General features: G+C 42.0%; 2 protein-coding genes across 2 annotated transcripts in view; one reads left to right on the top strand and one right to left on the bottom strand.

The window, feature by feature from the left end:
• Window positions 1-4,841, bottom strand: part of LOC306943573 (putative G-protein coupled receptor 174) — a 20,081-nt gene extending 15,240 nt beyond the window's left edge. Inside the window, exon 1 of the mRNA XM_079529988.1 lies at window positions 4,727-4,841. The gene's annotated coding sequence lies outside the window, so the exon portion shown is untranslated. The remainder of the gene's footprint in view (window positions 1-4,726) is intronic.
• A 6,327-nt stretch (window positions 4,842-11,168) lies between these two features.
• Window positions 11,169-13,168, top strand: LOC306912403 (uncharacterized protein). The gene has a single exon (XM_079488591.1). The coding sequence runs from the start codon at window positions 11,272-11,274 to the stop codon at window positions 12,466-12,468; it is 1,197 nt and encodes a 398-aa protein (XP_079344717.1). The 5' UTR covers window positions 11,169-11,271; the 3' UTR covers window positions 12,469-13,168.
• The last annotated feature ends 1,230 nt before the right edge of the window (window positions 13,169-14,398 follow it).

The following is a 14,398-nucleotide window of genomic DNA, read 5'->3' as shown; positions in this document are numbered from 1 at the left end:
TATAGGCATTTATCAGACGCTCTTCATCCAGAGTGACTTACAGTGAGCAAGAACAAAACATAGTAATACATCAAATACATACAAATAGTCATCATGAATCATACTTAAGCTAGGCCTGCCTGCCTGCCTGCCTGCCTGCCTGCCATTTACACACTATAAAATGGTAAATGGTGCATTTATATAGCACCTTTTATCCAAGGCGCTTTACATAGATTGTGCATTACATTCACCCATTCACACACACATTCACACACCGATGGCGGCGGAAACCATGCAAGGCACCAACCTGAACATCAGGAGCAATTAGGGGTTCAGTGTCTTGATCAAGGACACTTCGACACTAACTCCGGGGGAGCCCACAGGGTTCGTACTGGGAATGTCGCTGTTCCCATCTGGTCATTCTAAAGTAAACACTCTACCCCTGACCCACCCCCTCTCTCTCTACCCCTGACCCACCCCCTCTCTCTCTGCCCCTCCCCCCCCCCCCCCCCCCCCCCCCTCTCTGCATGAAAACCATGTTGGCTTTTAGGAGCATTAATAGAACATCTAGTAAACGGCTACCCACACATACACACACGCGCGCGCGCGCACGCACACACACACACACACACACACACACTGCCTGCCTGCCTGCCATTTACACTCTCTAAATGGTAAATGGTGCATTTATATAGCACGCGCGCACACACACACACACACACACACACACACACACACACACACACACACACGAGCGTCAGCAAGTCTCTTCCACCAGTTTGAACTCAATACTATAATGAGACTTATTAACCAGCAAGAGTTGATGACGAGGAGGAGGTGATGTGTTTGACATTGTTGACACGCACGCACGCACGCGCGCGCACACACACACACACACACACACACACACACACACACACACACACACACACACACACACACACACACACACACACACACACACACACACACACACACACACACACACACACACACACACACACACACACACACACACAGGAAACTGCTGGTCAGGGAATATCATCAAAAAAATGAATGCCCCATGCCAGACTGTGACGAGTTGGAGACCATCTGGCACTCTGTTCATAGACTGTAGCAGGTCGCAAGCAGTCTGGGGCAAGATGCACCATAGGAGTAAGGGTGCCATGTCACAGTCTGGGGCAAGATGCACCATATAGGAGTAAGGGTGCCATGTCACAGTCTGGGGCAAGATGCACCATATAGGAGTAAGGGTGCCATGTCACAAAAACATATTGCATGGTAATTTTAACCGTGGAAAAGAAAACTATGATTTATTTTGGGTTTGTATTTGTGTGACTGTTTTTAAGATTTGGAAGAGTCTGTGCAAAATGGCAACGGCCAATGTTATAATAGATGCAAACACTGTTTTTAACAAATTCTGGACCCCTTTTGGTGTTTTAAGCATTATGTAATACTTTAGCTATTGAAAAATAGCAGATCTACAAGCTCATAGCGCGCCACTTACGAGCTTGTAGGTCTGCTATTTTTGAAAAATCGTGAAAATGCGGCACAAATCTTTGAATATATATTCTTTCAGAAGACTTTTTTTTTATTGTATTCGACGTCAGGCCTATAATCGGTAAGAGCTGAACTTAAAAGGAGAAAAAACATGGACTTGAAGAGACTTCACGCGCAATTAAACTGGTCCACTCTAGCACTATAAACCCAGCTCAGGTACTGTGATCATTGTAATGTATACATGTGTTCTGTTTTGCCCTCATTCGATCACGGCTCAGTGGCCGACTGGTAAGGTGAGCGGTCTATTGATGTGAGGACCTGGATGTTTACCCCCAAAATGTTTATGAAGCACAATGTTTTGATGACATGTGTAACTGTAACTTTGATGTATTTCTATGATGACATGTAGGCAGCCCTGTGTATCTGAATGTAATTCAAAGTCTTGAATATTGTTATGTACTTTGATACTTAACATATAAAATACTTAGTATAAAATACTTTCAAATGGAAAATAAATGTCAGATTCTGTGACAGCTGATGTACAGACATACTACATTCATATACATTATAATACGATACCGGTTGTTAATACAATACATTCAGAAACATTATAACTGGTTCCCAAACTTTCGAGGACCCCCAAATTGACACTAATTAACCCGCGGACCCCCATTTTGAAAAGATATTCCAGGGACCCCCATAAGAGAAGATTTTTTTTTACGGCTCTAGCAGTGATTCTCAACCCGTTTAATTTCAAGGACCCCCAGTTTGACATGCATATTAGTCTACAGACCCCCATTTAATTGCATTTCTATCTCTGGGACCCCAATTTATATTGTAAAATCAATGTTAATTTTGACTATCAAACTATCAAACTATCATTTAGCTGGGGACCCCCTGGAACTCCCTCAAGGACCCCTGGGGGTCCCCGGGCCCCACTTTGGGAACCACTGCATACCGGTTGTTAATATAATACATTCATACATTATTATAATATGATATGTTGTTAATATAACATAGAGAAAATGTAGTGTGTGAGATTTAATCTTTTTTCTTGGAAGCACTAAAATGTCAGGGTTAGAGAAAGATGTATATCATAATAATGCAGGTTCAAATAGACACTGAACTGCCTATGGTATGCAAGACAAGATAGTTGCGGACACACACAGGTGCGCACGCACACACACACACACACACACACACACACACACACACACACACACACACACACACACACACACACACACACACACACACACACACACACACACACACACACACACACACACACAGGGCTGCATGTATGTATAATATCCTGGCAGAGATAATTGGGCTGTGCCGTGCGTTCGTTGGGAACGTGAGGAGGCTCTTGGCGTCGACTCAAATCACTTCCTCTTCCCACGCTGGCTTTTGGCAAAACTCACACGTTTTAATATTAGCGGTCAAAGTTAACAGAGTTTATTGACATGGAGTTCAACTGGCTCAGCTGTGAGTTTAAAACTTACATTCTAGTGATGTTTAAACCACTCTAACCTAAAACACACGTCTCCGCCAGCCAGGCCAGGTAGCTGATTGTGGGCCAGCAAAGTTTGGAATACAGTAACAGGTGGAAATGGGCATGGCGGAGTTGCGTAATAATCTAAGGAATCCAAGGGAAAAAAAGAGTTTGATTGTCCGAGTCCAGCTGCAGGGAGCGGCAGGGAGACGCCATCCGGAGATGTTCTGGTGATGAAAGGGGCGAAACATCAAGGAAGGATGCAGGCTCCCAGCTGATGACCCTGACAGCTGGGGATTACCAAAGAGGAGGAACTTGCAACACCTGTAAGTAGCTCTAGCAGATTCTGCTTGTAGCAAAGCATCTTCAATGTTTACTTCACCGTAGGTTCAAGAGTTATCAGCCAAAACGTGAATCGGACTGTTATAGCGCCACCACAGGACTACGTTGCTAAGAGGTTTTAACTCCATGCGGCATGGATGGGGTTGGAATCCTGGGCCTTACACTCACCAGGAAGGACATGGATGTGGTTGGAATCCTGGGCCTTACACCCAGGAAGGACATGGAGGCGTACATGTGAGGTTGTGAGGTAGAAGTACTCATGTACTCAAGTACTCATGTTTTAAAAAACCTACAGTAGAAACATTCAGTTATGTTATGAATCACCCCCATCAACAGAGCAGGAAGTGTGTGCGTGGGAGAGAGACATGCAGCAGTTACAGTAGTCAGATTATCAACACAATCATTTCAGCCGTCCTCCTCCTCGCATCAACCACACGCACGCACGCACGCACGCACGCACGCACACACGCAGGGTTGACGACAGAGTACAGAATATTTCAGTGAGTTTGGTTCACAAGATTCGCTACACCACCAAGATACCCATGAACCTGTCTAAATCTACTTCCTTAATGTGAACGGTTAATGTAAGTCCACACCCACAACACCAGAAGGAGTTCAACAAACCATGTGCAACCCAGATTTGGCACAAGCAAGCTAGGGACTAAATTAATTTCGCTCCTATGCCACCAAAATGTGGAACGCCCTACCAACAGTCATTAAGACATGTGCATCCATTGACTCCTTCAAAGCCGCTCTCAAATGGCACCTATATACGGATGGCTGCAATTCGAAACTGGCCCCCGTAAAAAAGTCTGATCATCTAGACTGAGTGGCAAAACATTGAGCAGCATGGAGTGTTGGAGTTTGGAAGCGCTCGTTGGAAATCACTCAACCCTCCTGCGTACCACCTGTTTCTAAATGTCACATAATGCAGGAGGCAGCAAAATGTTTTGTTATTGAAAACAAGCACTTCCAAACTCTGACACTTAGAAAAATAATCAAATGCAGGGCATTTCTTGACAGAAAGTAGCTCATAAGGTTTCTATGGTGGATTTTTATGAAACAAAAACTTTGCAGATAGAAAGAGGATAATTCAAGCTTTTCATACAGCTGCAATGTTGGTTGAGTTTAACATTGTTTAATGCAATCAAACAGGACTTTTCTGTTTGGATGAATGGGCTGTCAAGGCCAGAAAGTAGTTTTTGCCACTCAGTGGGCGTTCCCGTATAACTTCCAGGTATGATGATGTCACGCGCATACCCTCTAATTTACCACAGACAAGACCAGACATGTTGTTGACCCCTGGTCCACAGTCAACAGTTTAATTGTATTGAGTTGTGTACTCTTAGGCCTACTGTTAATAAATTCAATCAATAAACTTCAATCAATCAATCAAACAAACAAACCTACCTCCTTTTTTCCTTTATTTTTTGACGATGGGTTCTCAGATTGCCTAAACCTCCATGCATGATGGTCACCAAAGGGAGAGGAGAGGAGAGATGGGATGGGGGAGGGGATAGGTCAGTGAGGTCCCACTCCTGTCTGTGTGAGGCTGACACTGGACACTGACCGTTTTTTGAAGCCTCCCTGTGTGCTGTAGAACGGCACAGACCAACACAGACCAACAGGCCAGCAGTCATCCTCTGGTAGTCTAGTGGACTCTGGTAGCTATAGCAATGATTAGCTACTATAAATATAGTAAATGGTAATATTGCAAACACTACAAACCAGGCCCCCCTGGGCCCCTATATTAAATTAAATAGGTGGTTTGTGCCAGAGTCATGCAAGAAACATCCTAGTTACCCCTATAGACCCTATAGGCTGCCTGCGGGGTGGTTTGAGCCGGAGCGTTCCATTGTAGTTTGGTGGTAGGGGTGAACAGATGTGGGGTTATTCTATCTCTTTGAATTGTATGGGTTGTCCATGCATTGGTGACGACGTTAATGGACTTTCTTACTACATTTACGTGGTAATGGTTCACGGTAGTCAATCATTTACGCTGATTAAAGCGAATTGCCGAAGTACCTTCAAAGTGGCGTCAACCTTCTGTAGCCTAGTGGTCTGCGCACATTTTCAGTTCACCGTCCCCCCACTCAGTTGTAACTTGTAATTCGTTCATGCTGGGACTGGCCGGGAGAGAAGACAAAGGTATGCGAACAATTATGTGTTTAACTTTAATACACTCTTTATTACACAGTTCTTCTGTGTAATAAACTAGTTATACAATACATGTATATTGTACTTGCAGCGAAATTGAAGGTTGCATGATATGTGTTAGTGTATTATGTATAAGGAAACGTACTCTGTGTACCGTTAACTAAAGATTCGCTATGCTGTAAAATATGACGGGCGGAGATGCTTTGATATGTTCCCTTGCTGTGACATGTTCCGTTGCATCACGGGAGTTGTAGTACAGACTGTGCTACAACAGCTGGACTGGCTTAGGGTTGACGACTGTAGGCCTACTGTACAGTCGGCAGTTTGACAGACTGGAATGGCTTAGGGTCAACGACAGAGTACAGCATCTTGCAATGGGTCTGGTCCACAAGATTCGATACTCCACCAAGATACCCATGTACCTGTCTAGATACTTCCTTAATGTTAACGAAGTCCACACCCACAACACCAACCGAACCATGTACAACCCAGATTCGGCCGAAACAAGGGACTAAACTATTTTCGCTCCTATGCCACCAAAATGTGGAACGCCCTACCAACAGCCATTAAGACATGTGAATCCCTTGACTCCTTCAAAACCGCTCTCAAAGGGCACCTATACGGACGGCTGCAATTCGAAACTGGCCCCCGTAAAAATCTGAATCCCCCCCCCCCTTTCCCCCCTCACTGTAGGCTATATGTTTATTTTCCCTTTTTACCTCTATGATGAATTCCTGTTCTGTTCTTTGACTATATAGAAGTGTCTATTTGTACGTCTCTAAATGTTTTGATGAATTGAACATGGTGGACCCGTCCACTCACAGTTAACAGTCTTTGTATTGAGTTTGTGCTTGAAATGTACTGTAATTCTGCAAACTGTTATTTTAGCCAATGACAGCTCGTTTTGCTGGGTGAAAATCCACCCTCTCAATTTTCACGATTGGTTGTTGGTACAAAGGAAGTGACCATATTTGGATCAAACCACAGTCAGCTCGAGTTCCAGACCTTTCCAATGATATATGGCATTATATGTTGTTGCCAAGGTTTGGATGAGATATTTTGTCTCAAAATAGTGGCTTCAAATAAAACGTTTTGGAATTTTACAATACAATTCTTTAAAGGCCGTTTACTCAAAATGAGTTTTCCTCATACCTGGGACAAAGAATCTCCACTTCAGTTGCACTCACATACACCAAACTCTTATTCATAACTATATTCTGCAGATATTTGATTGATTGATTGATTGAAGAATTTATTAACAGTTTGCAGAATTACAGTACATTTCAAGCACAAACTCAATACAAAGGCTGTTAACTGTGAGTGGACGACCCAATTAAGCATTACACTTGTTTCCAATAGGGTCCACCATGTTCAAATCATCAAAACATTTAGAGACGTACAAATAGACACTTCTATATAGACAAAGAACAGTACAGGAATTCATCATAATGGAGGTAAAAAGGGAAAATAAACATATACAGTGAGGGGAAAAAGGGGGGGGCGGTGGGTGGGGTGGGGGGGGATTTACAGATGGGTTTGTTGATAAATCATTCACAGCCTGATTTACATCACATTTTATACCTAAAAACATGCCGAAAATTTGATCTTTTATGCCTGTTGACACTATTTTCTGATTTGTGGAGTGATAATTAGAGATATCTAAAATCCCTTCTGTAATTTTCTTTGTCTCTAATATGTCAACAAAATGAAACAATCATTTTGAACCTGGCTTTATCCGATCTTCAGATTTATCGTCCTGAAATGTATGCAAATTAGCGCATATAATGCCTAATTTGCATATTTAAACATATAATTTCAGAAAACTTGTAATACAAAAAAATCTTAGTTTTAATATAAGTAATCAACTGGAGAAGTTTCATTGTGATAGCTATTAGTTAACTTTTTTTCCCTATTCGCCTACCATGTCTCGCCCTAATACATATTTCAATCAATCAATCAATCAAAGTCTACGTGCGCCTAGTGGGCAAACTGGTACCGTATTGCATAACATTTGAAGAGAATTGTGATTTGGGCTTTGCTGAATCTCATTGTAGGCATTCTCAAGAGAAAGCTGTACGACTTGTATCCATCACCCTTGTGCTGTGCACTGCGCCGTTGCAGGTATGTTTCAATGTGCAGGTATATAATTTAATTGAATGTATTGTAGCCTATTTGTGTTATTTAGTTATGTGGTTCCATTATTATTGCTAGTGTGACTGTATTATGTATTTATTATCTGTGTTTATTCATTCATTATTGCATTGTTTTGTACTTTGCAGTAAGAAAACAAACAACCACCAGAGAGGTGTGTCCTGAGGTTACTTCTACAGCCGTCACCAGAGAGCGGTGTGTCCTGAGGTTACTTCTACAGCCGTCACCAGAGAGCGGTGTGTCCTGAGGTTACTTCTACAGCCACCAGAGAGGTGTGTCCTGAGGTTACTTCTACAGCCACCAGAGAGCGGTGTGTCCTGAGGTTACTTCTACAGCCGTCACCAGAGAGCGGTGTGTCCTGAGGTTACTTCTACAGCCGTCACCAGAGAGCGGTGTGTCCTGAGGTTACTTCTACAGCCGTCACCAGAGAGCGGTGTGTCCTGGGGTTACTTCTACAGCCACCAGAGAGCGGTGTGTCCTGGGGTTACTTCTACAGCCACCAGAGAGCGGTGTGTCCTGAGGTTACTTCTACAGCCGTCACTAGAGAGCGGTGTGTCCTGAGGTTACTTCTACAGCCACCAGAGAGCGGTGTGTCCTGGGGTTACTTCTACAGCCACCAGAGAGCGGTGTGTCCTGAGGTTACTTCTACAGCCGTCACCAGAGAGCGGTGTGTCCTGAGGTTACTTCTACAGCCGTCACCAGAGAGGTGTGTCCTGAGGTTACTTCTACAGCCGTCACCAGAGAGCGGTGTGTCCTGAGGTTACTTCTACAGCCGTCACCAGAGAGCGGTGTGTCCTGAGGTTACTTCTACAGCCACCAGAGAGCGGTGTGTCCTGAGGTTACTTCTACAGCCGTCACCAGAGAGCGGTGTGTCCTGAGGTTACTTCTACAGCCGTCACCAGAGAGCGGTGTGTCCTGAGGTTACTTCTACAGCCACCAGAGAGCGGTGTGTCCTGAGGTTACTTCTACAGCCGTCACCAGAGAGGTGTGTCCTGAGGTTACTTCTACAGCCGTCACCAGAGAGGTGTGTCCTGAGGTTACTTCTACAGCCGTCACTAGAGAGCGGTGTGTCTTGAGGTTACTTCTACAGCCGTCACTAGAGAGCGGTGTGTCCTGAGGTTACTTCTACAGCCGTCACTAGAGAGCGGTGTGTCCTGAGGTTACTTCTACAGCCACCAGAGAGCGGTGTGTCCTGAGGTTACTTCTACAGCCGTCACCAGAGAGGTGTGTCCTGAGGTTACTTCTACAGCCGTCACCAGAGAGCGGTGTGTCCTGAGGTTACTTCTACAGCCGTCACCAGAGAGCGGTGTGTCCTGAGGTTACTTCTACAGCCACCAGAGAGCGGTGTGTCCTGAGGTTACTTCTACAGCCGTGTCAAGGTGGTTACCTTTATACTTACCCTTAGTAAGCAGTGGTGGAAAAAAATACTCAATTGTTTTACTTAATTAATAGTATCAATAGTATCAATACTGGTTGGAATAACGTGTTCCTTCCACGCGCTACGTCCAACCAGGGAAACTCCCCCCTGTCAGGTGTAAAGGAGCAACTTGGACACTCATGCATGAAGGAAGCATGAGTTCAAGTCCGTTGCTCTCCCCAGGTTGGCGGAGGGTGTGTAGAGCCCAGGATCACATTAGATAATTGACACAGGGGTGAAAAATGGGTTACAAAATCGTGGGATAAAAAATAAAAATAAAAAAATAGTATCAATACTGCAATGTAGAACTACTCCTACATTATGCAGAATGTCCTATTTCAAGTTTTCAAATAGTATACAAATATTTTCAAATGGTCAAAATGCATATAGGGCTGAAGTGGTTACTGTATGTGTTTTGTAATACTAATGACAATCTACAAAGTAACCGGTAACTAAACGTTTTCACGTAATTATAGTGCAGTAAAATAACAATATTTGCCTCTGAGATGTAGTGGAGACTGTGGAGTAGAAGTAAAAGTACTGAAAATGTGACTTACTCAAGTAAAGTACACATATCTCAAAATTGTACTTAAGTACAGTACTTAAGTAAATGTACTTGGCCCACCACCCTTTAAGACAAGTGAACAGACACATCTGTATCAAAACCATGCATGCTTATTTAATGTGGTCAATGTGCACCATCTAGTGGACTCATTGTAAAACTACACCACCTTGTCCAAACTCACTCACTCACTCACTCACTCACTCACTCACTCACTCACTCACTCACTCACTCAATCTACACTTGTAGATCTGCTATTTTCAAAATATTATTAGCCTATACATTTGATTTACAATGAGTACTATTACTTTTGGTACTTTAGGTGCATTTTGAAGCCAATACTTTTCATACTTTTACATGCCTGGGGGAGGAGGGAGGGGTGGAGCACAAGCAGCAGTTTGTTAGATTGTGATTGGTGGAGAGACATGGCGCTATTGTTTTTTTTAGCCAATCATTCAAAGCAGTTTAAGTAGTTGGTGGTTCCACCTCAGGCTCTCTAGTATAATAAGAGTGTGTAGTTGTCAGTTCTCCACAACTCCTTATTTTAATAATTTCTAATCAGATCTGACTGTGGACTCCAATTTTCAGGTGAAGATGAACTCTCAACCTCAACGCTGCTGAACAGGAGGAAAACCAAGACTACGGTATGTTACTTACTCTCAATCCCTTTTCACCACTGTCATATTTTGATAATGATAACATAAGATTCTCAATATTCATTGTATTCTCAATCTTCCACTTCTTTATTGTCTCGCAGGTCATTCACAGAATAGAATTGTGCGTAGTATTACGTAACCACTTAATACCTGTATATTTAGTTGTGCAATGAACATAAGGATATTATTAATTTAATTATTGTTATATAATGATGTTTGTTTTTTGTCATGGTTATTTAGCTATTTGACACGTCTGTCTATTCATTTCTTTAAATTGTTAATTCTTTCTTAAAATGCACAAAACATGTGGAATTAATTTGCGCGTATTTATTTGGGAACTATATGTAATATTCACTCCACACTTTCCACTTTCAACCTTTCAATGGATGTTTCCTTTATCTTTGTTTCCAATCCAGTGTTGCATCCTCAGTCTGGCCTCCCTGGACAAAGACACTTGGCTAAACCAAAACAGTACGGCTGTGACCAGTGTGGACAATACTACCATAACATGTCTGACCTTAAAAGACACCAAATAATTCATACTGGAGAGAAACCCTATGGATGTGATCAATGTGGACACAAATTCTCTTTAATGTCCAAACTTAAAACACACCAGAGAATGCACACTGGAGAGAAACCCTTTGGATGTGATCAGTGTGGACAACACTTCTCTGTAAAGTCCATCCTTAAAAAACACCAGATAATTCACACAGGAGAGAAACCCTATGGATGTGATCAGTGTGGACAACACTTCTCTAGAATGGCAGATCTTAAAAAACACCAGATAATTCACACTGGAGAGAAACCCTATGGGTGTGATCAGTGTGGACAACACTTCTCTCAAATGTCCAACCTTACAAAACATGAGATGATCCACACTGGAAGGAAACCCTATGGATGTGGTCAGTGTGGTCAACACTTTTCTCAATTGTCCAACCTTAAAAAACACCAGATAACTCACACTGGAGAGAAACCCTATGGATGTGATCAGTGTGGTCAACACTTCTCTCAAATGGCTCACCTTAAGAGACACCAGGAAATTCACGCTGTAGAGAAACCCTATGGTTGTGATCAGTGTGGAAAACACTTCTCTCAAATGTCCACCCTTAAAAGCCACCAGAGAATTCATAAAAAAAGAAGCTTGGCAAAGCAGCACGGCTGTGACCAGTGTGGACAACGTTACCATTACATGTCTGACCTTAAAAAACACCAGATAATTCACACTGGAGAGAAACCCTATGGATGTGATCAATGTGGACAACACTTCTCTAGAATGGCAGATCTTAAAAGCCACCGCACAATTCATACTGGAGAGAAACCCTATGGATGTGATCAGTGTGGAAAACACTTCTCTCAAATATCCAACCTTAAAAGCCACCAGAGAATTCACACTGGAGAGAAACCCTATGGATGTGATCAGTGTGGTAAACACTTCTCTCAAATATCCCACCTTAAATGCCACCGGAAAATTCATACTGGAGAGCACCCCTATGGTTGTGATCAGTGTGGACATTACTTCGCTCAAAAGTCCAGCCTTAAAGCCCACAAGAGAATTCATACTGGAGAGAAACCATATAGATGTGATGAGTGTGGACAACACTTCTTTCAAATGTCTAACCTTAAAAGCCACCAGAAAGTCCACACTGGAGAGAAACCCTATGGGTGTGATCAGTGTGGACACAAATTCTCTTCAATGTCCAACCTTAAAAAACACCAGCAAGTTCACACTGGAGAGAAACCTTATGGTTGTGATCAGTGTGGACAACACTTCTCTGAAATGAATAACCTTAAAAGACACCAGAGAATTCATACTGGAGAGAAACCATATGGGTGTGAACAGTGTGGACAACACTTCTCTCACATGTCCACCCTTAAAAAACACCACAGAATTCACACTGGAGAGAAACCATATGGATGTGATCAGTGTGGACAACACTTCTCTCAAATATCCTCACTTAAAGAACACCAGAGAATTCACACTGGAGAGAAACCATATGGTTGTGATCAGTGTGGAAAACACTTCATCAGCAGATCCAACTTAAAATCACACCGGAAAATCCACACAGGTGAGAAACCCTTTCAATGTGATGTGTGTGAAAGGGCTTTTGGGCAGTCACAGAATTTGCAACGTCACAAGATTGTTGTACACCCTGGATTTAAACTGTTGATTGTTGATTGTGGAAATAGTTTAGCTAATTCAAGCAACTAAAAGCGTCATGAGCATACGCATATGAAAGATGCATATGTTTAGTGTAAACAGTATGACGAGCTTCATTAGAGAGCGATCAGCATACTAAGTGGTTCATTATGGTCCTTTTTAAGCAATAGAGGGAAAATATGCGGGAACGCCTACTGAGTGACAGAAAACGTTCTGTCCTTGACAGCCCATACATCCAAACAGAAAAGTCCCATCTGATTGTATTACACACCGTTAATCGTTACACTCAACAATGCAGCTGTAGGGAAAGCTTGAATTGTCCTATTTTTATTGTTTTACATGAGCTAATTTTGTCAAGAAAGGTAAAGGAAAAGTGATGCATGTGCATAGTCTATAGTTTATTAGGATGGCTAAATTGTTATACACATACATTTGAACATGTGGATCCTAGAACAATAGGATAGGACATGAAACAAGTTGGTTAATTGCTAGTAAACATAACATACTGTTTGACAAAATTATATTTTTGGGGGTATTTCTCATTCACTGTATGTGTATGTGAATGAGAAATGTTTTTATTTTTGGTCTCAGAGTTTGTTCATGCTTTATATAAAAATACAATACAGAGAATACAAGTTATTTTAGTGTTCCTCAACGACAAACAGCCTATGTATTTAGTCATACGATACCATTTAAAATTGCTGTTATGAAATTACAAAATGGGCGTTTTTCCATGTATCTATGTAGTGAGTGACACATTATTTTGGGTTTATATACCTTTTATTTGTAAAATGTCACAAATAAAGACAAACATTCAAAGTCGGGAGGTTTTTATTTTTTTACACCTTTGTTTATGCAGTACTATGTGTGGTCATTTCAGTGAATAGGATAAATGAACATGGTGGTATGAACAATCACATACTATGGTTTGTGGTTTGTAGGAGTGCGGTGTGTCCATGACAATGTTTCAGCCAGTAACATGACAAACACTGTTCCTGTTCCTAGAGCATGATTACGTACATGAAACACTGACTCATAATTAAGTTATTATTTAGTCTTATTTGTTATAAACATTCAAGTCAAGTTGGTTTGTAGTGTTTATATGAGCTGTGTAATCACATATTATAAACACAATATAACCAGCAGTTCCTTTACCAACCAGGTTCTATTCTGAAGGAATTTGGAGCAATCAATTTAGGTTTCTATAGAGGCTCAAATGGCCTTAATCAACCTTAATGACTGCTTGAATAACAAGAGGCAGGAGAGAGACTTGTTCACACATGAGGAAACAAATAGAGTTGTTTATTAATTATTAATGAATGGGTAGCTGGGGACTATAAAGAGCAAATATGAAATTTTACTTGAAAAATAAAATATACTTCTCAAAGTCAGATGTAGCAAGAGATTACTTTGATAGTGATTGTGGAATGTACAAGCATGCCGATAGGCTGAGGAGATTGTCAATAATGCATGTTGAATCAGCAGTGGCAGGAGAGTACATTGCATCGTTCACATTGCATCGTTATATACAGTACATGTTATAAAAGACCCCAGGGCAGACCAAGAAGCAGATGGAGGGATTACAATCGACTCACTGGCCTTGGAACATCTCAGGACCCCCCAGGAGGAAGTCACTAATGTTGCTCTGGAGAGGGAAGTCTGGAGCTCTCTGCTGGAGCTGTTGCCCCCACGACCCGACTACGGATAAGCGGTTGGATGGATGTTATAACAGGATATAAAAGCCTTTTGGAAACAAATACCTGCATTTTTTTTGCAGTCACTTTGGGAAAAATGGCAGCATTTCTTATCAGGGCTATTTAAATAATATACATAAAAACTCAGATTTAAGATGTGTTTAAAGGTAGCAGCTCTGTTTACATGTGAAAGGTCCAGCGGTCTACTTGGTACAGATAGTAGTCCTTAGGGTGGTTGAATTCCATTGGCTAACCTTTGTAACTCAGATTTAAGATGTGTTTAAAGG

The sequence above is a fragment of the Electrona antarctica genome (genome assembly GCF_951216825.1).
Source record: "Electrona antarctica genome assembly, chromosome: 19".
NCBI lineage: Eukaryota > Metazoa > Chordata > Actinopteri > Myctophiformes > Myctophidae > Electrona > Electrona antarctica.
The sequence above is the reverse complement of the archived record's forward strand: the minus strand, read 5'-3'. Positions and strand labels throughout refer to the sequence as shown.